At 45.2% G+C, this 26729-nt stretch overlaps 1 protein-coding gene across 17 annotated transcripts in view; it reads left to right on the top strand.

The window, feature by feature from the left end:
- UNC80 (unc-80 subunit of NALCN channel complex) overlaps nucleotides 1–26729 on the top strand; it is a 240601-nt gene that overhangs the window by 36117 nt on the left and 177755 nt on the right. For 14 of the 17 annotated variants that reach the window (XM_088474115.1, XM_088474105.1, XM_088474101.1 and 11 more), the window contains exons 9-21: nucleotides 1932–2063; nucleotides 2302–2518; nucleotides 3502–3642; nucleotides 4256–4524; nucleotides 5528–5896; nucleotides 8868–8999; nucleotides 9216–9363; nucleotides 12139–12287; nucleotides 13762–13925; nucleotides 19967–20065; nucleotides 24631–24881; nucleotides 25290–25396; nucleotides 25990–26049. In XM_088474115.1, coding sequence (XP_088330241.1) covers nucleotides 1932–2063; nucleotides 2302–2518; nucleotides 3502–3642; nucleotides 4256–4524; nucleotides 5528–5896; nucleotides 8868–8999; nucleotides 9216–9363; nucleotides 12139–12287; nucleotides 13762–13925; nucleotides 19967–20065; nucleotides 24631–24881; nucleotides 25290–25396; nucleotides 25990–26049 — 2238 coding nt within the window. The remainder of the gene's footprint in view (nucleotides 1–1931; nucleotides 2064–2301; nucleotides 2519–3501; nucleotides 3643–4255; nucleotides 4525–5527; nucleotides 5897–8867; nucleotides 9000–9215; nucleotides 9364–12138; nucleotides 12288–13761; nucleotides 13926–19966; nucleotides 20066–24630; nucleotides 24882–25289; nucleotides 25397–25989; nucleotides 26050–26729) is intronic. The other 3 variants (XM_088474107.1, XM_088474108.1, XM_088474104.1) reach the window with 3 other exon arrangements.

The following is a 26729-nucleotide window of genomic DNA, read 5'->3' as shown; positions in this document are numbered from 1 at the left end:
TTCTGCTGGTGGCTCTGGCTTGGCCCAGACGTCCTTGGTACTCCGATCTTCGGAGCCTCTCCATCGACGCTTAGTTCCCTCTGCCTCAACGTCAGGACCTGTTGTCTCAGGGTCCCTGCCTTTACCGGGAACTGGGTCATCTGTCTTTGACGGTGTGGTTCTTGAGACATCCGTCTTAAAGGCCTGCTCAGTCATCAGCACGATGCTACAGGCGCGCAAGTCTGCTTCCGCCAGGATTTACCACAGAGTGTGGCATACTTATTTTCAGTGGTGTGAGTCCAGAAACTACGATCCTCAGGTGTTATGTGTTTCTAGGATTTTGGCGTTCCTTCAGTCTGGGTTGGACCTAGGCTTATGCCTCGCTTCTTTGAAAGTTCATGTGTCTGCACCATCTGTGTGGTTTCAGCGTAGGATAGCTACACTGCCAGATGTCCGCACCTTTTTCCAGGTTGTTCCCCCAGTCGTTCCTTGGGATTTGGCGGTGGTGCTTCAGGCCCTACAGGGTCTTCCATTCGAACCGCTTGAGTCGGTGGAACTCAAGTGGTTAACTGTTAAGACTGTTTTTTCTCCTGCCGATTGCTTTGGCCAGGAGGGTGTCAGATTTGGGAGCGCTTTCCTGTCGTCCTCCTTTTCTGATATTTCACCAGGATAGGGCAGTGCTTCGGACTCGTCCAGGTTTTCTTCCTAAGGTGGTTTCTAAGTTCCACATTAATCAGGAAATTGTTGGGCTGGCCTTTCAATCACCTGATCTCTCGGCTGGTGAGGCTTCCTTGGATGTGGTCCATGCTCACAGAGTTTACGTGGACCGGACTAGTTCCTTTCGGAAGTCGGATTCCTCGTTCGTCCTCTTTGGTTTTCACAGGAGGGGTTGGCCTGCCAACAAACAAACTAGAGCCCGTTGGCTTCGTTTGGCTATTTGTGAGGATTATTCACGGGAGGGTTTGCCTGTTCCAGCCTCTATTAAGGCTCATTCTACTCGGTCTGTGGGCCCATTGTGGGCAGCTCGACGTGGCGCCTCGGCTGTTCAGCTGTGTAAGGCGGCCACGTGGTCTTCCATCCAGACGTTTCTGAGGTTCTATGCTTTTGACACCTTCGCCTCTCAGTATGCTTCCTTCGGGCGCTGGATTCTCCTTTCAGCACAGGAGCGTCCCCGCCCTTAGTTGGACTGCTTTGGGACATCCCCAAGGTCAACCCTGTGGACCCCCTATGGATCCTGAAGTAGAAAACAAGAGATATGGTAAGAACTTACCTTTTGTTATCTCTGTTTCTACGAAGACCATAGGGTCCACAGGGCGCCCACCCTGACGCACCTGGCTTCATATGGGCTGTGTGGCTGGTCACCGGTTTTCTGTCTCCCTCTCTGTGAGTATAGTTCTCGTGTGTTCCTGTCTTCCTTCTCTCTGTTTTTCTTCCTCCGGCCATGGCTACTTACCAACTGAGGTGCCTGTGGCTCGGGGGCGGGGTATAGAGGAGGATGGACCCAGTGCATCCTGGGAGCAGCTAAAGCTTAACTGCATGGTGCCCGTGGATCCAGATCTAGCCATACCCCACGGTCAACCCTATGGACTTCGTAGAAACAGAGATAACAAAGGTAAGTTCTTACCATATCTCTTGTTATCTATCTGTCTATCTATCTATCTATCTATCTATCTATCTATCACAAACCACAGGACTGTGGCTCCGATCGGTTACTGTACTCTCTTCCTCTGTTGCTATATGAAATATCTACATTGCCAAACTGTCAACATTTGCATTAGTCTTAGGGTTATGGTTACTGTTAGGGTTAGCATTAGCGTTACCATTTCAACATTGTCAACATTACAATACAAGCATGCCGACATTCTCATGTCGACCCAATGAATGTCTGAACTGAGACATGTTATATATACCGAACCCCCATTTTCTCATGGTAATCTTATTACATCTTAAAGGATATGACCAAGTGTAATGAAGAAGACAGGTCTCTGGGTCCCGAGCCATACGCCAAGGTGTCATTGACCAACCTTCGCAGATCTGCAGTGCCAGATCTCTCCTCTGATATTGGGATCAACATTTTCAAGAGGGTAAGCAGTGACTCAGGCTCTGTCACCCTGTATAGACAAGGAATATTTCCGTAAGTCTGCTAGACCAATTTCCTTACAGCTTTACCGTATATTCTGTTTACTTTTTCTTATGAAAAAAAATGTACTAAGCCGTACATAAAGAAAAACATAGATTCCAAAAAAAAACGCGTTTGCAAGAGTGAAATTGCAATTAAATGTCGTCGTTGCCCCTCTTCCCTTTTCTCCATATTTTTTGCAGCTCAGGACCCGAAGAGATGATCGGGAGCGCAAGGGATCAATACCGTACCACCACCATGGGAAGAAGCGACAGCGCCGGATAGGGATGCCCTTTCTACTGCACGAGGATCACTTGGACGTTTCCCCAACCCGCAGTACGTTTTCCTTTGGGAGTATTTCTGGTATTGGCGAGGACAGGCGCACTATTGAGAAAGGGGGCTGGCAGACCACAATCTTAGGTGAGTTTAGTGGCTAAACGGCAGGCTCTGCATTGTAAGCTGTTACTCGGCAGCCATTTGAAAGATGTGTGTTTGGACTGATTGCACATTTTTCACAAGGGAACCTGCTTCTGGGTTACAGTCTGATAACTTCGAAGCGGAAGGTGCAAAATATGTTGAGGATTTTAGAAAGATAGAGCTAATGACTGACTTCTGACAGCAATGATCAAAAAAAGCGAGCTTATATATAACACAGTAAGATAGGGTAGTGACTGGTCTATTATGGTTGTTTAAGCGGCATTGTGAAGCGATTGCTGCTCCGACCTATCGTTAATTCCTGAGATATCAGTTTAGAGCATGAAAATGGTGGTTAGTAGCCGAGGCGGGTGGGATATTCATGGTTATGTAAAACAACGTAATTAAAACGAAGCTAAATATTTGAATGAGATATGTCTCACATCTAGGTGCCAGAAAGGCCGATTGGCTGACGGGCTGGCTAAACAGCTCCGCCTCCCGGCTCCCTGCTTTGCCGCCATTCTGAAACAGCAAAGTGCTGTGAGGCCATGCCTCATTGACTCAGCACGCCCCTGTGGCCACACCTCACGAATCAAGGCCACATCCCTCTTGAGTGTGTGCATGTGTCATAGACATTCGCACACGTATAAAAGTGCCTGGGTAAATTTTTGCCCCAGTCTGTCCCTGTCCAGGGGTGTTTTGCCTTTATTACAGTAATTGACTAATGGATTTACAGTGGAACTTTTTTAAAAAGAGGGTGTGGCTTGTTTATGGAGTACAGGCAGCAGGCATTTAATTCAGGTGAGCAGAAGTGTTCTCTCACGTGGCAACCCACAAGTGACAGAGCTATCGCTCTGTTACATGTGTTAGAGGCTAGCAGCAATCCCACAGCATTGTTTGGATTGCCACGTGGCATGTTTGCACCTGAAGCAACACAAGACTACGGTTGGGTTTGCATTCATGATCATTGTCATGTCCTTGTGCCGCAGGTAAATTCACGAGGCGTGGGAGCTCTGACACGGCCACAGAGATGGAGAGCCTGAGCGCAAGGCATTCTCACTCCCACCACACCTTGCTGACAGATCTGCCTGACCACTCCAACAGTCATGGAGATAATACAGTTAAAGAAGGTAAGTCCTCTACGTAAGTGTTTATGACTGATGTGTGCAGGGCTGCCATCAGGTGGGTATAAGGGGTGCACTTGTAATTGTCAAGGGGGCCCGGCAATGCTGATCCTGTCCAATACTTCACTGAGCGTTTTCTCCTTCTCATACCACTTGGTGATCAATTGCCCCATCGGTTTGTCTCCAATCCTGAAGCCATAGTGGCTGAGCTATTTTCCTAGGGCTCAGCGCATTTTTGGTCTCCAGAAAAATGGCTGCTGCTTGTACAACTCAGTCAGTAATAGAGACACACTGAGGTGGGAGTTTTAATTTACCTGATGCTGATGTGCCCAAGACATTATTTAGCAACTGCCCCCCCAACAGAATGAACAAGAAGGTACTGTTCTGATAGAGCCATATACTGGATGCTGTTCTCAGTCTCCGCTCTATGTGTGTCTCAGCGTGTATATCCTTAACCCAAGTGTGTTGGTGGCTTGGAAGATTTTGTGAACACAGAAGGTTGGGGGGACCTGCATGTTTCATTTGTACTGGGCCCCACAATTCCTGATGGCAGCCTTGTTTGTGTATACTGTATAATCATTAGAAAAGACGCTCGCATATTCACCCTGTCTCCTTCCAGTGAGGTCCCAAATTTCCACCATCACTGTGGCCACATTCAACACCACTCTGGCGTCTTTTAATGTGGGCTACGCCGACTTCTTCGCTGATCACATGAAGAAGCTCTGCAATCAGGTTCCCATCCCTGAGCTGCCGCATGAGCCCCTGGCATGTGCCAATCTGCCTCGCAGCCTGACAGATTCCTGCATCAACTACAGCAGCCTGGAGGACACCGATCACATAGACGGCACCAACAACTTTGTCCACAAGAATGGCATGCTGGATTTATCGGTGAGAGAAGCCTACAGTGAACCTGTGTACATGTACCCGCACATGGCACATAGATACCATTGGCTCAGCCATTATTGAGGAGTCTGTTTTACTGTTTGGATCCCCGCAGAGGAGGGGGCCCATACGCAGGCCCAGCGTGGGCCACTCCTCTATACTGCATATGCGTAGGTCTCCGTAAAAATGGCTGCCGCACCATTTTCCCAGTCATTTTTGCCTTTACTGCTGCTACAGATTTCTTGCCTGCAACAGTTACGTTGCCACCCAGAAATGCCCATTTGACGCAAGGAGAGATCTGGCCAACATCCACCTGACTCAGGATCACCTGGAGATACGCAGAAATGAGTAAGGTCACTTCTGCACATGCGCAGTGTGCTGAAACTCGCGATTTGCGGGCGTAAACGCTGCTGCGGCGGACTCAGGATCAGGTCCTAACTCAGAAGTTCCCAAACTCGGTCCTGGAAGCAGCCTAACAGTCCAGGTTTTAAGTATATCCATGCTTGACCACAGGTGACTTAATTAGTACCTCAGTCAAATTGAATTAACCATCTGTGCTCAAACCATGGATATCTCTAAAACCTGAACTGTTGCGGTGCCTCAGGACCGCGTTTTGGGAACGTCTTTCCAAACTGTTTATCTTCCCTAGCTGTTAAATAGGTATAAAATGTACAACAATATTATAAAATAAGATCAGATAAGGTAGTTGGCAGATTCCCAGCTGCTGTTCTAACTCCCAGGATGCCACCTACATACAGTACTATCATTTATTACAGCTACTTAACTTTAACACAGAGAAGAGAATTAATTTCTTTCTTTATTTTTTAATACATTACATTTGTATGCATTGATAACGTACCATCAATGTGTACCTTGGCATTGTAAAAGAAAACCTATTGAATATATCAATCTTCCGGCATGGGAGAACAGGTTTTCCTCCAAATCCATATTAATATTCTGTAATTAGACATGGAATAGAAGGTGACGCCATGTTTTAATATCACCGTAGGTTGTTCTTAAGGCAGTCTACCTGGTCCTGAACCACGACATCAGCTCCCGTATCTGCGATGTGGCCTTGAATATTGTGGACTGTTTGCTGCAGCTGGGGGTGGTACCATGTGTTGAGAAGAAGCGGAAGAAGAGCGAGAACAAGGAGAATGAATCAGTTACAATGTCAGGATCAGCCTCGATCAGTGGGGAAAAGAGACAGAGCGAAGGGAACTTCCAAATAATGGGGGCGGCCCGAGGATCCAGCTGTGGATTTGGAGGTCCGTCCAGCGAGGGAACAAGTGGCGGAGGAGGAGGTGGAGGTGGAGGTGGGGATGACGGAAGCGGTGGGGACCGTTATTTTGACAAGGATGAGAAGAGCACTGAAAAGGTAATTATGATGCACTTGATTGGTGGTGACGTAAGCCACAGTATAGAAGTCGGGTTATACCAGGCATGTCTTGTCAAAATGTGGTTCCAATCAATTGAGCTACACTAAAAAGGTCGACAATGTCTGGATAGACACCGAGGGGTATAATTACTAAAGTGAGAGATTTTGCCTATAGCAACCAATCATATTCTAGATATTATCTTCTAGAATGTGCTAGTTAAATATTAAGTAGAATCTGATTGGTTGCTATGGGCAACATCTCCACTTCTAAAAACTTTAGTAAATATACCCCCTGTGGGCCAAATGTAATAGGGTAAGAGTTTAGAAAATGTGAGAGTTTAGCAGTAATCTCTCATATTGGTCGAGTTTTATCTTCAAAATGGGAAAACATATGGACGAGAGTTTAAATCTTGAGAGTTTTTTTTGTCTAAAAACATGCGAGTTTGTATGTTCCCAGACTATATTACATTGGGTGAGTTTGCATGTTCTCTGACTCTATTACATTGGCCGAATTTGCATGTTCTCTGACTCTCACATTGGGCGAGTTTCCATGTTCTCTGACTGTATTACATTGGGCGAGTTTGCATGTTCTCTGACTATTACATTGGGCGAGTTTGCATGTTCTCTGACTGTATTACATTGGGCGAGTTTGCATGCTCACGGGCTCTATTACATTGGGTGAGTTTGCATGTTCTCGGACTATTACATTGGGTGAGTTTGCATGTTCTCTGTCTCTATTACATTGGGTGAGTTTGCATGTTCTCGGACTCTATTACATTGGGTGAGTTTGCATGTTCTCGGACTCTATTACATTGGGTGAGTTTGCATGTTCTCGGACTCTATTACATTGGGTGAGTTTGCATGTTTTCGGACTCTATTACATTGGATGAGTTTGCATGTTCTCGGACTCTATTACATTGGGCGAGTTTGCATGTTCTCGGTCTCTATTACATTGGGTGAGTTTGCATGTTCTCGGACTCTATTACATTGGGTGAGTTTGCATGTTCTCGGACTCTATTACATTGGGTGAGTTTGCATGTTCTCGGACTCTATTACATTGGGCGAGTTTGCATGTTCTCGGACTCTATTACATTGGGCGAGTTTGCATGTTCTCGGTCTCTATTACATTGGGTGAGTTTGCATGTTCTCGGACTCTATTACATTGGGTGAGTTTGCATGTTCTCGGACTCTATTACATTGGGCGAGTTTGCATGTTCTAGGATCTATTACATTGGGCGAGTTTGCAGGTTCTCGGTCTCTATTACATTGGGTGAGTTTGCAGGTTCTCGGTCTCTATTACATTGGGTGAGTTTGCATGTTCTCGGACTCTATTACATTGGGTGAGTTTGCATGTTCTCGGACTCTATTACATTGGGTGAGTTTGCATGTTCTCGGACTCTATTACATTGGGCGAGTTTCCATGTTCTCAGGCTCTATTACATTGGGTGAGTTTGCAGGTTCTCAGGCTCTATTACATTGGGTGAGTTTGCAGGTTCTCGGTCTCTATTACATTGGGTGAGTTTGCATGTTCTCGGACTCTATTACATTGGGTGAGTTTGCAGGTTCTCGGTCTCTATTACATTGGGTGAGTTTGCATGTTCTCGGACTCTATTACATTGGGTGAGTTTGCAGGTTCTCGGTCTCTATTACATTGGGTGAGTTTGCATGGTCTCGGACTCTATTACACTGGGCGAGTTTCCATGTTCTCGGACTCTATTACATTGGGCGAGTGTCCATGTTCTCAGGCTCTATTACATTGGGCGAGTTTCCATGTTCTCTGACTCTATTACATTGGGTGAGTTTGCATGTTCTCGGACTCTATTACATTGGGTGAGTTTGCATGTTCTCGGACTCTATTACATTGGGCGAGTTTGCATGTTCTCGGACTCTATTACATTGGGCGAGTTTGCATGTTCTCGGTCTCTATTACATTGGGTGAGTTTGCATGTTCTCGGACTCTATTACATTGGGTGAGTTTGCATGTTCTCTGACTCTATTACATTGGGTGAGTTTGCATGTTCTAGGATCTATTACATTGGGCGAGTTTGCAGGTTCTCGGTCTCTATTACATTGGGTGAGTTTGCAGGTTCTCGGTCTCTATTACATTGGGTGAGTTTGCATGTTCTCGGACTCTATTACATTGGGTGAGTTTGCAGGTTCTCGGTCTCTATTACATTGGGTGAGTTTGCATGTTCTCGGACTCTATTACATTGGGTGAGTTTGCAGGTTCTCGGTCTCTATTACATTGGGTGAGTTTGCATGTTCTCGGACTCTATTACATTGGGCGAGTTTCCATGTTCTCAGGCTCTATTACATTGGGTGAGTTTCCATGCTCTCGGGCTCTATTACATTGGGTGAGTTTGCAGGTTCTCGGGCTCTATTACATACCCTACCGCAGGGTCTTGCCGCAAGCCCGATGGTCGTGATAATCGCGACCATCGCCAGGCCGCTCGCACAAGCTGTGGGTGGTCACCCAAAGCTATGTGAACGGCCTGGAGGCCGAAACATTAAAAAAAAACACGCTCTGATTCAGAGCGAGCGCTCGCAAATAGCGAGCACTTCTGAATCAGGCACAAAGTATGTTTCTTTACCAATGGCAAATTATTCTAGTAATTATTTTTATTTATTTATATAGTGCCACAAATTATGTACTGCTTACGGTGTCTTGGGTGGAAACTCATGTATAAGTGGGGAGAACGTACAAACACTACACAGTTAGAGCCTTGGTTAGGAATTGCAATGCTTACCGCTGTGCCGCAATGCTGCAAACCACTGTGTCAACTTGAATAACATGGTATCAGACTTTTTATATTTTCATCTGCTGTACCTATATTTTATCTACTGGGAAACATATTAATGTGGGACCAGATCATAGAATATTTCATATTTGAATGAGACTAAAGCTCTTTTTATACCTCTTATAATTTTGACATTATACTTCCAAAGTTTCTCTTCTCTTCTGTGTTGTCAGGATGAGAATATCCCAGTAACCGCCCACAAGCTGGCACTCACCATGCTCATTAAGCTGGTAAAATCGTTAGGTTGTGCCTACGGCTGCGGAGAGGGCCACCGAGGGCTGTCTGGAGATCGCCTAAGAAACCAGGTATATTATATGGTGAAATAAGTGCCTAGTGGAACATATATAGTAGTACAGTCATTTGTAATGGCTTTTATTCATGTTTTCCATTGCTGCTTCATGTATTGTTTTAGCAAAACTTACAATATGTTGAGGCCCTGCCTTTAATCTGCCAATGAAAATTACCCCCACCTAGTGGTGAAATACCTAACTGCATGTTTTCACGCTATCTTTATCTTGCAGGCACAAAGCTGTCTCACCAAGCTATATAAATTGGATAAGGTGCAGTTCCGACAGACAATGAAAGATTACGTAAACAAGGATTCGCTAAATAATGTAGTGGACTTTCTCCACGCGCTTCTGGGATTCTGCATGGAGCCAGTTACTGATAGTAAGATTAATGGATGATTGGGCCTAAGTGACTTTTTTGGATTGAATGTAGTAATAGGTTCATGGTACTATTCCACAGAATAAATTAGGTAAAGTGTTTCTGCAAAGGGAAATAAAACATCTGCCCAAGGAATATTTATTGGAATCTGCCACTGTGTATCTGATTTAAAATCGCATAGTTTAATAAAATCCATTCTTTGTCACATTGATGTGCATGTGTATAGCAATCAGGGCTGCCATCAGAAATTTCGGGGCCTGGGATAAACAAAATAGACAGGGCCCGTCCAGCTTTATCTCCCTTTCTCTAGTATGTACCCACTTTCTCTCACTGTGCACCTGGCTGTGTATATATAAGTAATACAGATGGCCCAGCTCACTCTATCCAACTTTCTGCCCTCTATAATCTTCCTCTCCCTAGCCAGGCAGTGCCCACTCCCCACATGACATGCTGGCTGGCGCTGGTGCAAGCCTGCAAATCTCAGGACTTACCTCCTTCTCCTTGAAGGAGGCTGGCTCCTTCTTCTCCCGGGCTGATGCGACTCTTCTCTCTTTCAACGGAAGAGACTAGTTCTCCTTCAGATACTGTACCTGGAAGTGACATGAACTGAGGGCGGAAGTGCAGTTTCCTGCCAACACAGTGCACCAAAAAAAGAAAGTTGGCCCCTCGCGGGCTCGCTTCGCTCGACATGCTTCGGGCTCGGTGGCTCGCTACGCTTGTTACATGATTATATTCCACCTCTATGCCCACTTGGATGGTAGGGAATGACATTGGACACTGGCTGATGACGTCAGGGTCAATCTACGGAAGGGGATCTAGCTGCTTCCCTCTTTTCCAACGGCGTGGAGTGACGTCACACACACCGACTCAAAACAAAAAAACCTTTATTGAACCAGTGGGTGGGGGCGAGAGGAGTGGCAGGCCTCCTTGTTCCCTGTCAAATCAGTTATTGCGCAGATAGTCGAAGTGGCGCGCGGTCGGAGCGGACCTCTGGTCCTTTCACCTAAGGGTAGTAGGAGCGGGCGGACCCCCTCCTTTCTGCCAAGTGTCCGGGCCCCCTGATAGCGGCCCTGATAGCAATGAATATTATTTCTGTTCGGTAAACATGTAACAGTACATAAGCAAATAGTACTCAATGTTTCAGTTTGTCTGGTGTATGCGTTAAAGATTTAAAGTATTCGTGACATTTGAACACGTTCAACATCTGTGCAGTGGTTGCAGCCCCCCCACCCAGTGAAAATCCACTACAGACAGACCCCCCCCAGTAATTTCACTATCTGCTAATCACAAGCTGAACAGGCAGTCTGAACTGCAATTGGCAGACAATGCTTCCAATGAGAAGCCACTCCCCCTGCCTTCCTGCCAGCTTTAATAAGCTTCTAGAGGCTGCAGCCGATGCAGGTGGGGGAGAGGGGGGATGCACATGAGCAAGTTTAGCTGCTAGCCGTAATGTGCTTCTAGGGGCTGCAGCTGACGCAGTCCCTAGAAGCCAGGGGCTTGCGTGCATGCGCAAGTCTCATCTTTGTTTTCTTCACTCATGGTGCTGCGGCTTGCCGAAGACCAGAAAGCATGATAAAGTGAGATCTTTTAATCTACATGATCTAAATGTCCTGTGTATGTTCAGCACGATTTAGGGGTCTGTGTACTAAGCCTTGGGGGTAAATTTACTAAAGCGAGAGTTTTTAGAAGTGAGTTTTAGAAGAGTTGTTGCCCATAGCAACCAATCAGATTCTAGCTATTATCTTCTAGAAGGTGCTAGTTAAATATTAAGTAGAATCTGATTGGTTGCTTTGGGCAACATCTCTTTTAAAACTCACTTCTAAAAATTCTCACTTTAGTAAATTTACCCCTTGTAGAGAGATAAAGTGGACTGAGATAAAGGGGGTCATTCAGACCCGGTCGTTAGCGCCGATGCGCTCGGACCGGGTCGATGGCCACCCACAGAGCATGCGCACGACGGCCGACGGCGCCGTCGTGCGCATGCGTGAGACCCGCTACGACCGACAGCGCCGGTCGTAGCGGGTCTCGTTCCAAAGGGGGCGAGCTGTCGATGTTGATTGACAGCTCGCCCCGTTTGGAAGGCGGGCCGGGGGGGTGGCAGCCCAAACGGAGGCATTCCCATGGGAACGCCTACCGTTTGGGGGCGGCCCCACTGACATCACTAGTGATGTCAGTGGAGAGCTTCCGGCTCAGACAGAGCCAAAAGCTCTCCGGGGCTTACGACAAGGGAGACCCTACCCTAGGGTCTCGTCGTAAGCCCCGATGGTCGCGATGGTCTTGACCATCGCGACCATCACCTTAGGCGGTCGTAAGGCTGTGGGTGTTAACCCACAGCCTTACCACCGCAAAGGAGGACGTCTTGAAAATTCAAGACATCCTCCCCTCATTCAGACCGACCGCAAGCTCTGTGCGACCGGCTCTGAATGAGGTCCAAAGTACCAACCAATTACAGGCTGTGTTTCAAAAATAAAAGTTAGCTGATTGGTTGGTACTTTATCTCCTTCCAATTTATCTCTATCCAAGGCTTAGTACATAGACCTTCATATTATTACTAGACTGGGGGACAAGTCCAATCCTCACGCTGCAGTAGGTAAGGAATTGTCCGCTTACTTGAAGACAGCAAAGGTTATCTATACCATGCTAGCCGTCAATAAACCGAATAAATGAAAGTAACCTGATAGACTTAGATTACAGACTTCTGTTATTATTACACCTTGTGGGCATTGCACTGGGTGATTAGTTACTATGTGCTGTTTATGTCTCTGTGTCTTTGCACAGACAGGGCTGGATTTGGGAATAATTTTGCCACAATGGACAACAAGTCTACATCCCAGGGCGTGGAGGGAATCATTGTAAGCTCCATGTTTAAGTCCCTGATTACGCGCTGCGCTTCAACCACACACGAGCTGCACAGCCCTGAGAACCTGGTAAGGTCCTAAATGGTCACCTGTACTATGTTTCCGCTTTGTATGATAATAACAGAGACGCAGTGGCGTCACAAAGGGGGTGTGGTGGTTGTCGGCCGCATCCGGGTGTCACCCGCCGAAGGGTGACACCAAGGTGCAGACTCCCCCCTCAGTGACAGGAGCTGGGTGCTGCATTGTATAATAAGTGCAACACTCGGCTCCTGACACTGGGAGGGAGCCGGCACTGCTCACAGGATAGTCCGCACCTCCTGCCACCCCCCCCCCAGTAAGAGGTATGGTCAGGACCACGGGGGTTCGGGCCTCAAGGCTATGCCCTTTACAACATGGCCACGCCCCTTATCAGTGAGGCCATGGCCCCTTTTTTGGGGGTGCACGGATTTGCCGCACGCACAGCATCCCTCCCCGTAGCGGGTGACACCACGGAGAGGGACATCACTGCAGAGACGTACATACATTGGTACATATTGTACCGGGTAATCAGCTTTTTATGGTACAGAATTAGGGCAAAAATATTTTTCAGCATGCTGACACTGAGGAAATGTCGACATGGTCAGAGCGTCTTGTTTTATCACTGTTCTATGACTGTTTTGTTCCCAATTGTAAAGCGCAAGGAATATGCTGGCCCTATATAAGTCAATAAATAAAAATCTGCCCTGCCAAACGTTTAGATCAGTGCTCAGACCTTACTGGAGATTTCCACCTTTTATCCCTATTATTTCCTTCCTACAACTGTCTTGTGGCTGGGTTGTAATGTTGCATATGTTTGTTTTATCACGAGCAGGGCCCTCCGTTCTCATTTGCTTTTCCTTCTACCATCATCTCCCTCCCCACTGCTTACAACAGAACCAACCCTTTAGGTTCTGCCGCCCCCCAATGTTTATAAACCTTGTCTTTGTTCTGCAATGTTCTGTACTCTAAGGGCCTGATTCAGACCCGCTCGCGAGCGCTGATCGCTCGCAAGCGGGTCGATGGTGGCCCAGTGCGCATGCGTACGACGGAGCCGGCGCTCCGGGTCTTGTACCAAAGGGGGCGTGCTGTCGATGTTGAGTGACAGCACGCCCCCTTTGGTGGGCGGGCCGGGGGCGTGGCTGCCCAGACGCAGGCGTTCCTGTGGGAACACCTACCGTCCGGGGCCGGCCTCACTGACATCACAAGTGATATCAGTGGGAGTGCTTTTGGCTCTGTTTGAGCCGAAAGCACTCTGGGGCTTGCGGCCACGAGACCCTACCACAAGGGTCGTCACAAGCCCGATGGTCGCAATGGTCTTGACACCCACAGCTATGCGAGCGGCCAGGAGGCCGCTCTAACAAAACAGAGGGCCGGCCCTGATTCAGAGCGAGCGCTCTGTCAGAGCATCCGGCTCTGAATCAGGCCCTAAGTTCCTTCTTTTTACTTTTTATTTATGCATACTGTTTCTGTTTATGTACTATGTGAGGCACTGCGGACCCCTCGTGTAATAATAAATTTCCCACAGGGATTGTACTGTGATATTCGACAGCTCGTGCAGTTTATCAAAGAAGCTTACGGCAATGTATTCCGACGGGTGGCACTCAGCGCCCTCTTGGACAGCGCAGAGAAGCTCACACCAGGGAGAAAGTCCGTCGATTCACAGGAGCCAAGACCTTCAGGAAGCAAAAGGTTTGATTCTCTGCATGAGTTATAGAGCTCCCATATACAGGGCTTTGTATATACTTATTTTGCACTGCTGCTGACTCTGTGGCTGCTGAGGCTGTTTTGTTTTGCTCACCTGTTCATACTTTTACCTGTCCTATTTTGCTTCTAATATTGGACGGGTTTTACAGCTATCCTTTACTGTGGGGCCTATGTACAAAGAGACAGACATAATAAAAAGAAACAAATATGGCTGTAATGGTACAGTAGGCATATACTGGTCAGATGACACGTATGACAGCATCTTACAGGAGCTCATTAAAGAAACTGTTACGCAGAAATGCACCAACTAACGCGTTTCACATACACAGTACCAAGATACATCTTTTTCTGCTTTCGTTAACTTTTCTTGATAATACCGTACATAACCATTTGTGAGATTGCACACGAATGCCAAAGTTAGAAAAAAAAAAAGACTTTCAGAACAGCCCCTTAATTAATTAAAACTCCTTCATTTTTTATCTATATATCATTGGAGTTTCTTTCCTGAGTTAAAAAAGTCTCAAGAGTATCAAGACTTCAGACAGATTTTATATGATTTGCACATTTTATACATATTAATGTTTTGATAATTTTGGTATATGTGCCGCTATAACTGACTTCCAGCACAACGTGCGCCTGGCTGGTGTAAATTGATTTCAGTTGAGCTTATTGGCTGCTGCTCAGGGGCGTTTCTAGAGAGGAGAGGGCCCGTGTGCAGTCTCCAGTATGGGCCCCGGCCGGCGACGGCAGTGCACTGAGCTGTGTGCGGCCAACGCCGGAATTATAGACTTTGGGCACTAGAGTGTGCCCAGTCTATAATGTATGCACAGGTCACCGGGAAAATGGGTGCGGTGGCCATTTTCCCTGTACTGCGTATGCGCAAACAACGAGAAAATGGCCGCCACTGTGGCCATTTTCCAGTTGTTTTACAGCGCCAGACCCCAGCGCCAACATGGGACTCCGGAGAGGTAAGTAATATTATGCTTGCAGGGTGTGCGGTGCGGGGCCCCCCTGGACCCAGGGGCCCGTGTTCCCCGCACATCCTGTACCCATTATAGATACGCCCCTGCTGCCGCTCACCTCCGCCTGTGTGGCTGCTTCAAAAATGTTATAGAACACTAATGCATGAATGCCCAGTAAATCTCCACCTCTTTTAAATAGCTGTTCCCACAAAACAAAAATATAGGGGCCCATTTAAAAAATAAATAAATAAATCACTTAGCTATAGATGTGTCTATATACATCTTACCCCCATGCACTACAAGTCACATTAAACATAACGCCTGATCGCCATGCAACTCTTTAGCGCCATGGGTCTTTTTACCTTCAAACACGTCTTATTCGCAAAGTGATGTGAATAGAACGCATACGCAGCTTCTGCTTAAAATGATGTCATGCCTATGTTCTGTGTGCGACTACGATTATAACTGCATGCGACATGCTACGTTACAGTGACAGCGGCTGTGACAGAGCAACGCGCAATGTCGATGGTCATGCACGGCTCCGTATCAGGCTCACAATATCCTGCACGTGACTGCATCTAGTCTACATTTATCAGGGATTATCCTGATGTACCCGCTACTACTGCAATCGGAATGTTCAGCCCCTGCAGCGCAGGAATCCTGACACGCTAAGTAACGAGCCTGACACATGAGCAGACACTAAATACAGTGCCTTGCAAAAGTATTCACACCCCTTTGAATTTTTCAGGTTTTGTTGCCTCACAACCTGGAATTAAAATGGATTGTGTGAAGGTGTGCATCATTTCATTCACTGAACATGCCTACAACTGTGAAGTTGTGTTTTTTTTTTATATTGTGAATCAAACAACAGTTAGGACAACATAACAGAAAACTTCAGTGTGCATAACTATTCACCCCCCTAAAGTCAGTACTTTGTCGAGCCACCTTTTGCGGCAATTACAGCTGCAAGTCACTTTGGATAAGTCTCTTTGAGATTGCCACATCTTGCCCCTGGGATTTTTGTGCATTCCTCAAGGCAAAACTGCTCCAGCTCCTTCATGTTGGATGGTTTCCGCTTGTGAACAGCAATCTTCAAGTCTGACCACAGATTCTCAATTGGATTGAGATCTGGGCTTTGACTAGGCCATTCCAACACATTTAAATGTTTCCTCTTAAACCACTCGAGTGTTGCTTTAGCAGGATGCTTCGGGCCATTGTCCTGCTGGAAGGTGAACCTCCGTCCCAGTCTCAAATCACAGGCAGACTGAAATAGGTTTTGCTCACGAATATCCCTGTATTTAGCACCATCCATCTTTCCCTCGACTCGAATCAGTTTCCCAGTCCCTGCTGCTGGAAAACATCCCCACAGCATGATGCTGCCACCACCATGTTTCACTGTGGGGATGGTGTTCTTGGGGGTGATGGGATGTGTTGGGTTTGCACCAGACATAGCGTTTTCCTTGGTGGCCGATAAGTTAAATTTTAGTCTCATCTGACCAGGGCACCTTCCTCCATACGTTTGGGGAGTCGCCCACATGCCTTTTGGCAAACTCAAATTGTATCTTCTTATTTTTATCACTAAGTAATGGCTTTTTTCTGGCCACTCTCCAAAAAAGCCCAGCTCTATGGAGTGTACGGCTTATTGTGGTCACATGCACAGATACACCAGTCTCTGCTGTGGAACTCTGCAGCTCCTTCAGGGTTACCTTTGGTCTATGTGCTGCCTCTCTGATTAATGCCCTCTTTGCCCAGTCTGAGTTTTGGTGGGCGGCCCTCTCTTGGCAGGGTTGTTGTGGTACCATGTTCTTTCCATTTGATGATGGTGGAATTGATGGTGCTCCGGGGGATCATCAAAGATTTGGATATTATTTTAAAACCCAGCCCAGAATAGTACTTCTCAGCAACTTTGTCCCTGACTTGTTTGGAGAGTTCTTTGGTCTTCATGGTGTGATGCCTCTTGCTTAGAGGTGTTGCAGCCTCTGGGGCCTTTCAGAAAAGGTGTGTTTATACTGACAGATCATGTGACACTTAGATGTCACACAGGTGGACTTCATTTCACTAATTATGTGACTTCTGAAGGTAATTGGTTGCACCAGAACTTTTGAGGGGCTTCAAAGCAAAGGGGGTGATTACATATGCACATGCCAATTTTCCGAATTTTATTTGTAAAGATTCCTTTTTAGATATATTTTTCTCATTTCACTTCACCAAATTAGACTATTTTGTGCAGATCCATCACATAAACTTCAGATTAAAAAAATAAAAATTACAGGCTGTAATGTAACAAAAAAGGTAAAAAGCCAAGGGGGTGAATACTTTTGCAAGGCACTGTAGGTACATTATGTAATAAACACTGTATTTTCACGGCAGTTCCATAAAACACTTTTACAAGTCAGAAGGTTTATTATCTTCAAGGCAGAATGTGTATGTTTGTACATAGGCCCTGCTCTGTGTTCTGCTAAGGCTGCTCTTCTGTGTTACGGAGAACATCTCTCCCCATAGTACCCTATATTCTTTCCTCATACCGCAAAACAGCTGGCTATGCGTCTCTTCTCAGCTTGGCCTGAGCGCAAGTAACCATGGCCAATCGGTCAGCAGTGAATCCGTAGGAAGGCAGATGGGCTTCTTACTGCTATGAAGCAGTGCACTTATTAGGACTTATCTCATATTATAATATCTAATGAGTATGTACTGTACAACAGAAAACTGCTTACCACCGTGCTATGTACGTTGTGAGCGGAACAGTCCTTTGTGAGTTATGAACCCCTATGCAGCGTGCCAAGTAAGGGTTAATGTCATGTTATCGATGTGCGCAGGTTCCGTCTGCTAATACCTAGGACCTCATTTATCAACGAGTTTTATCATTCACGACGAGTGATAAAACTCGTTGGGTATGATAAATGGTGCTCCAGCCAATCAGCTCCCAACTATCATTTTTCAAACAGATGACAGTTGGGAGCTGATTGGCTGGAGCACCATTTATCATACCCATCAGCTCCCAACTGTCATTTTTCAAACAGATGACAGTTGGGAGCTGATTGGCTGGAGCACCATTTATCATACCCATCAGCTCCCAACTGTCATTTTTCAAACAGATGACACTTGGGAACCGATTGGCTGTTGCACCATTTATCATAAGCAACAAGTGAATGATAAAACTCGTTGATAAATGAGGCTGTAAATTAAAGCCCAGCTGCTGATGATATCCATCTTGCTGTACAGCAGACCTCAGTTAGAGTTGGACATTGAATCAGAGTTTTGTTCAAAGTGGAAATAATGTACAGTAAGTAGGTAATTATGCTTTTTATATGCAATGTTTGGTATCTAATCATAGCTGTCTATGAGCTTCAGTGCTAAGTTCAGTGTGCTATAGATTTGCCCTGGAAGTCTCCCTTCTCAGGCATGTTCTCTGAGGTGGTGCTCACCCATAGTGCTCCATCCTTCCCTGCACTTCCCAGAAAGGAGGGAAGCTTACATGACCTGATGACCACCATGCTGACTGGAATGCTGGCTGCATCCCAAATGGATCTTGCTGTTCTATTGGTTCATCCAGTGGCCCACTGAGTGCAGGTAAAGTATTCCTCATAGTGATACATACAGATGTGTACTCATGCACCATCCTTTTTGTGCCATATGGTGTGAGAACCGTGGAGCAATTCCCATGCTGTGCACTTATTCCTCAATTTAGCATCTTACTATAGTGTACTAGGTATTTAGGATTAGTGTTTTGGCGCAGCTAAGTCGCAAAGTCCGTGGTGTTCTATTTGGTGCAGTCTGAGGATACATGAGCGTTATCCAGAATGCTGTCATACTGTGGCCATTATCAGTTCTTATTCTGATCGCAGAAACACGATTCTGTCACCTACACACAGCGGAGTTAGCCATTTTGTTGTAGTCAGAGTAATATTCGTTAGGATGTAGCCTATCCCTCAAGGTCATTTTCACACAGCGGAGTTAGCCATTTTGTTGTAGTCAGAGTAATATTCGTTAGAATGTAGCCTATCCCTCAAGGTCATTTTCAGTGTTGACTAATAGTCTAGGGACATTACTAACATTTTGTTTGGTTGAAGCAAATCCCAGCATATATTGTCATTCTTGGGGTCCAGCAAAATATATTTTATATACTGTATATAAATATATGTCTCACAATAGCATGTGACAGCATTCACAGTATCTCCCTTGGTGATTAAATCAACACGAAGCACGCCCTTGAAGTCCCAAAACACGGTCGCCATGACTTTTTGTTTGCTGATGGAGTTGTTGAGCAATATCACTAACGCCAATGCGTCTGTCCTCCTGAATCAGACCTTCAATGCGGCAGAAATGATCATCTGTGGCGGACGCGCTTGGCCGGCCGGATCGCTGCTCATCTTGAACATCTGTCCTGCCGTTATCAAAGACAGTGCACCAAATCCAGACCTGTTTCCATCACATGATGTTATCGCCGTACGCCTGAACAAGTTGGCGATGAATTTCAGCTGTTGATGTACCCTTTAGACACAGAAATCTGATCACACTACGCACCTCTATGTTTGATTTTGTTTCCATGGTGTAAGTTTTGATATAAATGGTGATCGTCATGGCTGTGGTCAGGAAATCTGTGCAGATACTCGCATAAGGTAGTAAATCTGGCAGCTGAGGACATCCGCACTTTGCGTCTGAAGTCTTTGAAGCACGGAAATTGTTTTTAGCCGTTTTCAGTAAACCTGATGTAGTTCACCAGGTTCCCTCCAGGTGGCGCTACATGAGAACTCCATCGGCATTTGTTCCCTGGTAATGTTATATTGGTAAGTATTGTGCTATGACAGTGTCTGGCTTGTGCTGCGGCAGAGAACACATATGCTCTGCGTTGGTGCACATGTGTTGCTGAAGCTTTGCTCTCATGCGCTTCCATTTCACTGCTTGCTGCTGCTATGTGCTCCGCAGAGGTGCTATAGGCCTCACTTTTCCGGCTCTGTGTAGTCTACTACTGATAACAATTCCATGGTGATGATGGCTGGTTATCAAGGGACTGGGGCACTGGTTGACTTTTCTTTCCTCTGGTTGGAACTATTGTACCCTCAGACCGGAAGAAGCGAGCGCTCCTGAAAAGGGGCGAGTGTCCTACGGGCCCGAAGAATGCCGAAGTTACATCTCCAGCCACCCCCCGCAGACTCCAGAGCAGTAAGTAGGCAACTATTGCAAAGACCATATTGTGTCTGCACTGTGCCCACTAATGTCCCCTAACGTTCTTACTGTTGTACTCTACAGGGAGCTAATATATTCACTGTCGGACCGTTTGTCATTACTCATAAATCTGATGTTACTGGTGATTTGCTATCTGAATATACAGTAGTTTTACATAGTGCTGAATTTCAGTTTCACACTGCTGTACACCCTATGATGTTCTGACGATGTTGAATTTACTAAAAGCTTCTGCTGTTTTTGCCACTAGAAAAGAGATGTTATAAGATTATTCACCAGATTCAAGTCTATCTATCTATCTATCTATCTATCTATCTATCTATCTATCTATCTATCTATCTATCTATCTATCTATCTATCTATCTATCTATCTTCTTTACCAGCATGTTTAAAGTTATAATACCCACACAGTTAAGTAGCATTACAACCACGTCGGGATATTGGTCCCGGCATTCCGGTGTTGATACAGTCACTGTTGATATAGTGGGGGCGATTCAGTTGTTTTGTGGACGGTGATAATTAGTGAGCGCCCAATGTTGCAATTCAATTGTTTTGGGTGCCCATTTATTATCGTCGTCTTCACGCCCAATATGAGCGAGTTTAGCTGCATAAACCGGCTAAACCTATTTAAAGTCCTGTTTAGGGTGCCCAAATTGCTGAGGGTGCGAGCAGAAATGCCGGCGCCGGTGGCTATCGCGCACGAACGGCGCAACAATTGAATTGCTCTGTCGGGCACCCAACACAAATAGCCACCTCAAAAACAATTGAATGGCCCCCCGGTGGCTGTTGACATCATGACCACATCCCTTGTGGAGGACAGTCAAGTTTTTCAACACCAATCTCCGCAAACCACTTTTTTTTTTTTTTTAACCAGACCACGTTTTGTGCACTGGGGGCAATGTCATGCCCAAAGATGTCATGCCAAAATAGGAAAGGGCCTTCCCAAAACTGTGCATGGTGATCTGAGGATTGTGTGTAGTTGTCCAGCCATGCAAAGCCAGCCCATGATGCTTCTATGAACAGTTCTCATGCCGCCATAGCTTCCAGAGGTAGTTTGGAACTCGCTAGTGAGTGTTGCAACCACGGAGAGAATTTACATGCTGCTGGCTCCCATTCTATGAGCATCTGAGGCCTATTGCTTCGAGTTGTTGTTGCTCCTAGACACTTCCAATTCATAAAGAAAGTGGTGTGTTTATTGGGCACATGTTTATCCTCTCTTTCAAAAATATGAGATCTTTAAATAATTAGGAGGTGCCGAGATATTGCCTGCCAGACTTTCCCAACACCCTGGAAATAGGATATTTAGGAATAAATACAAAAACGGTGTCACCTCCAGGCTGTTGCACAGTTGCGGTCTTTGTGGGACTCTGCCCTGGAGGGAGAATCTGGAGGGGAAAGCTCCCGGGGCAACTGCAGGACAGAATAGTCAACCCAGCCCAACCCTCATTGCAAATTGAGCATTTTTACAGCTAGATCTGGAGCCTCATTGAGGCGATTCACATTGTGTCAACAAAGCCCCATCCACCCACTTTACAGTAGCAGTGATCAGGATGCTGGAGGGTTGCGTAATTACTGTCTGCTTTCCTGTCATCCAGGCATAGCTCTCCGAAATTCAAGAGTAGACAAGTACGGGTAGAGGCAATGTCTTCCTAACAAAAGGCAATAGTGAAACACAAATATACTTCACTCACATTGCTGGTGAACTGTTTACTGCATGCAGCCCCTATCACAGTGGTAGCCTTAAATCTGCTCAGCCCATCTTATATAATAGCTTGTGGTTTGGCCAAGTCCAAGTCTTTAATTTGAAGTCATAACTTGCAGCTCTTGGCAAGGAATATAAAGCATATTCTGATTAATAGGACAGCGGTGCAGAAGCTGTGATCACATGAGTGTGACATCATCGTGCTGATTTTGTCAGCCGGTAACAGTGATGCTCCTGACAAACAGTCACTGGTTGGACAATGGGTAAAAAGGCAGTAATAGGAACTCTCTGCTCCTGCCCCAGTAACACATTGTAAATCGTGTATAGGAGACGTGCAACCTTGGTACTGTATTTAAATAAAGTCAAAGGGTGGGAATCAAGTAAATTTGGGAAACATCCCTTAATTGAAGAATTGTTGAACAGAGCGATATACCCAATTTTATAATGTCGGTCAACCTGGATAGGAAATGTCTCTTTAGCAAATAATGGGGCAGCACCCAAAGATGGGCCAAATGGCTAATCTCTACAGCAAGACACTGAGATAAGGATATAATGCCCCTGTAGTGCCGCTTGCACAAAAAAAACACTTACCTTAATCCCCGCTCCTGCATCTGCCGCCGTCCTGTCCGCCCGGCTGCTCCTCAGAACTATGGGAGAGACGTCATGATGCACATGGAGAGAGGTGGAAACTGGAGTTCAGAAGAGAACTCCAGCCTCTGTCTAACGCGGCGCTGCAGGGAAGTAGCCGGGCGCCCGATGGTAATAACATCTCAGCGGGCGTCTGGCTTAGAGCCTCCCTGCGGCACAACCGGGCATGCATATGAATCATTCTATATTATAGAATGATTCATATGCATGCCCGGCTGTCCGTCCATTACCCCCAGGACTTAAATTTTTACCCCATGTGGGGTAATTTACCCCTGTTCCCTGACCACTGGTCTAACATCTGGTGTCTATCTAGACACTGTCTATCTAATTACTGTCATCAGCACTGAAAACTCAATCTAGAAATAGAATATTTTTTTTTTATATAAATTAAAAATGGAAAATATATGATTTATTGAATTAAAAGTAGCAAGTTTACGCTGCAACCTTTGCAAAATAGACTACACCATGCTTTGTTGCTGCAGGCCACTTGGTGATAGCTTTAGCTGGCTGCGGGGCTTATTAAATAGGGAATAGCCTATCTCGCATTTAGGACCAGACTTTGACCTCTAAGGCTTATTTATATTGCACTTTATGACTGCTATGAAGATTGATTCCTTTTTGCACAGATTTTTTGTTTTTGAATTTTCATGATTTTAATGACCTCCTCCTGCTTCTCCTATCCTGATTTTAGACACAAGGTTTTACTATTTTTATTTTGATGCACTAGAAGCTGACGAATACTGGAATTGAAATACTGTGTATCCGAAGCAGCGGCTGGCTTTATGATATACTGTTTATTATAGTTGTTCTCATCAGATGTTTTCCGAAATCTTGATGAATTGTCATCATTGAGAGAACAGTCCTAATATCGCAGTGACAAGTACGAGTGAATCTGAATAATGAATTGAGATGCTGGATAATAGTTATCTTGTCACTTTTATAATTATGGTGTATTGCAACTATTTTATGTCACACGTCTGTATGATCTTCTGCTGTTATGATGACCTATAGTTTGGGATTCCTCTTAATTCTTTCTCTTCCTAAATCCGATTCACCCGACTTCCGTGAATCCAGACAGATCCGAGTCGCAGTTCTGATCTCCGGAGGATTCAGGATCAGAATTCGATTTTATATCCGAATTTTGGCTTTTGGATTGCAAAAATGACATGATTTTAGCTGTTTTTTTTTTTTTTATCAATTTAAAAAAAAAAAAACCCAGATCCAAAACCAAAACACTTGAAGGTGGTTTTGCAAAACCAAAACACGAAAATGAATCCAGATCCAAAACCAAAACACAGGGGTCAGAGCACATCTCTAGTAACTAGCATAGGTGCAAGGGGTGCAGCTGCTATGGGGCTCAGAGCTGAGGGGGGCCCATTTTCTAGTCAAAGTTACGTGTTATATGAATTTTTCAGCATAAGTTAGTACATAGGGGCCCTTACAAACTTTTGCTATGGGGCCTTCAAATACCTAGTTACGCCCCTGTTGACCAGGGCATGCAGTAATAATATCAAGATTTACTATATCGGCAGTCATAATTTCGATACCAGAATGACGACAGTTAAGATATTGACGTGGTTCAAATGTCTATATCTAACATGTTGACATCTGAAAAATGTTGACATCTGTAAAAAAAATGTCGACATGGACAAAATGTCGACATGGTGAAAATGTTGGCATTTGCGTTAGGATTAGGGTTAGGCATACCTGAAAACTGGATTGTCAACTTTGCGACCATGTCGGCATTTCATCAGTGTCAGCATGCTGAATGTCCTCATTATAACGTCAGCAAATACTCAGTTGACATTATGACCATGTCGATATTATGGTCACTGTCGACATAACATACCGAAGGGGTTTAGTGCTACTAATTTTGTGAATATTTACTTAAAAAGCCTAGGGCAGTGTTTGCATCAACAGCAAAAACCCAATCTAAGTCCAGAAATGAAGGTATAACCAGATTGCCAATATTATTATTTAAATAAAAAATATATATATATATTACCAGTTCTTCTATTACTATTACAAGTGACAACATTCCTCATTTTAATGTCAGGATAATTTGGGTCACGCATCTCTATCCATTCATCGTTAAGTGATTTGCGATACCATCTGAGTAACCGGTATCATTTGACAAACGTACAATATAGAAGTTAATATACATCTTCTGCTTCTTTGTCTCTTTGTTTCACAGCAATGCAGAGAATTTAAATGTTCACCCGGATCTGTCTCGCAGTGATGAGCAGATGCAAGGCGCAGGGCTGGGGCGCAAAGATTTCTGGCGCAAAGTGTTCAAATCCCAGAGTGCAGCCAGTGACACGAGCAGCCAATCGGAACCGGACACCTCGGAATGCACCACCGCTCACTCGGGAAACACCAATGAGAAGCGCTCAAGGTCCAGGTCCCGTAGAATCTCACTCCGCAAAAAGCTCAAACTGCCTTTAGGTTGGTGATTATTCATAATGGGAATAACCTATTCCCTATCATAGAGGGCTATTAAAGCCACAGAGAAATTCTGTGTAAACGCACAAAGCTGTGGGTCTAGAAACTTCAGGGTGACTTGTCATTTAACATTTGAAATAAAGAATGTTGCTTGTATGATTTAATTCTTGTTCCCATGTTTTTTTTTCCCTTTATTGTCAGTTATACATTCCATCAAGGAATGTTTTTGCAGTGAGTCATGTGATGTAGTAATATTTAACAGGAGTGACATCACCGCTTTCCAGAGTGATGACATCACTACTCACCCACGCTAAGGATATATATCACAGGATATTATATTTTGCACTTATAATAAATGCGTCTTAATTAAATAATCCAGGGTGTTCTTGTCCCTCTCATCTGCTCTCTCAGGCAATTGGTTGAAACGCTCCTCCCTTTCTGGGCTGACCGATAATGTTGAAGATCTTCTGGACATCAGCTCTGTGGATCGACTTTCATTTATCAGGCAGAGCTCTAAGGTACTTAAAATTTTTAATTTTTTTATAATGTGCGATGGTTATCGCTCTGGTACTGTAAATCTCATAAAGTATCATCTGATTTGAAAAGACGACTAATAAAGGCATAGATCCCACTGCTTAGATGTCGCTAAAAGGCCGCCACGGGTTCCCGGAGTTGCCCGTGCCATGCTTAGGCCAAGTAACTCAATTTGGCGCAGTTGCTTGGTTTCTTCAAGCGGATGTTTACAGTCACTGTCAGCGAGTTGGAGCCAATGTCATTTACAAAAAAAAAATGTAAAAAATAGTTTCCGAATCACTAGTGAGCTGCCGGAGGCAAAGTAAGCGTCACCATTCGCCTAACTAACACAAAACAGGACAAAAATAACCAAATGAATGTGTTGTATGGATATGCCCCACATAATATTTTATAATCTACCATTACCAGTAGGAAAAACCACCATTTTAGCATAATATAGGAAGACAATTAGCCTGTAATGGTTTTATAAAAAAAAAAAAATTAATAGATTGCTGAGGGCTAAGGTGGCAGGACTCATATTTCTTACTTATCTACTAGAATGCCTGCTGAACCTGTCTCCTCCTTCTCATTTGCATAGAATGCAGCTGGCTTTGGGAAGAGGCTGCCAGCACAGGAGATGGGGGAGACAGATAAGAAGGTAAATAGCTTAAAAAATGAAATGAAAAAAAAAAAAAATTAAACCTTTTCAGAAACAAATGAATAGCATGATGCACAAGCATACATGACGTATAAACCATGTCTCTATATGTCATTCTCTGCTGAAATAGAAAATATTGTGGTAAAAGATCCAACATTTACAGCATTTAGGAACTGTGGGTTCTATTTACTAAGCAGTGTTAGGAGACAGAGGGCCTGATTCAGAGCCGGACGCTATTTGCGGACGCTCGTTCAGAAAAAGGGGCCGGATATTTAAATTGAGCGCTCGCTCTTTGCGGTCTGTGGACGCCTCTATGTCTGAGCGAGCGTCGAAAAATCCGGTCTCTATTTTGTAAAGACGCCCCCTGGCCGTTCGCAACATACGTCATCTCCGCTATTTATTAGATCATTCAAGTACATCGAAAGGCGTCTGAACTGCTCGCAGTGCTTGTGGTAGGCTTTACTTGCCGCTATCACTGCGAGCAGTTCAGGCTAAAAGACAACCAAGTGACGTGGTCGATGACACTGCTTTGTTAATTATGCACACCCATTAAACGCCCGTTTTGACCGTTTGGCACGCCTGCGTTCGGATCTCCACTCCCCGTTTTCAAGCACCTTCCCCTGTTACCACCCACAAACGCCTCATTCTGTCACTCAAATTAGCAGGCCTTCGCCGTTTTA

This window comes from Taudactylus pleione, unplaced genomic scaffold, assembly GCF_031769625.1.
Source record: "Taudactylus pleione unplaced genomic scaffold, aTauple2 ptg000147l, whole genome shotgun sequence".
Lineage (NCBI taxonomy): Eukaryota > Metazoa > Chordata > Amphibia > Anura > Myobatrachidae > Taudactylus > Taudactylus pleione.
This window is presented reverse-complemented; position numbering and strand designations above follow the sequence as displayed.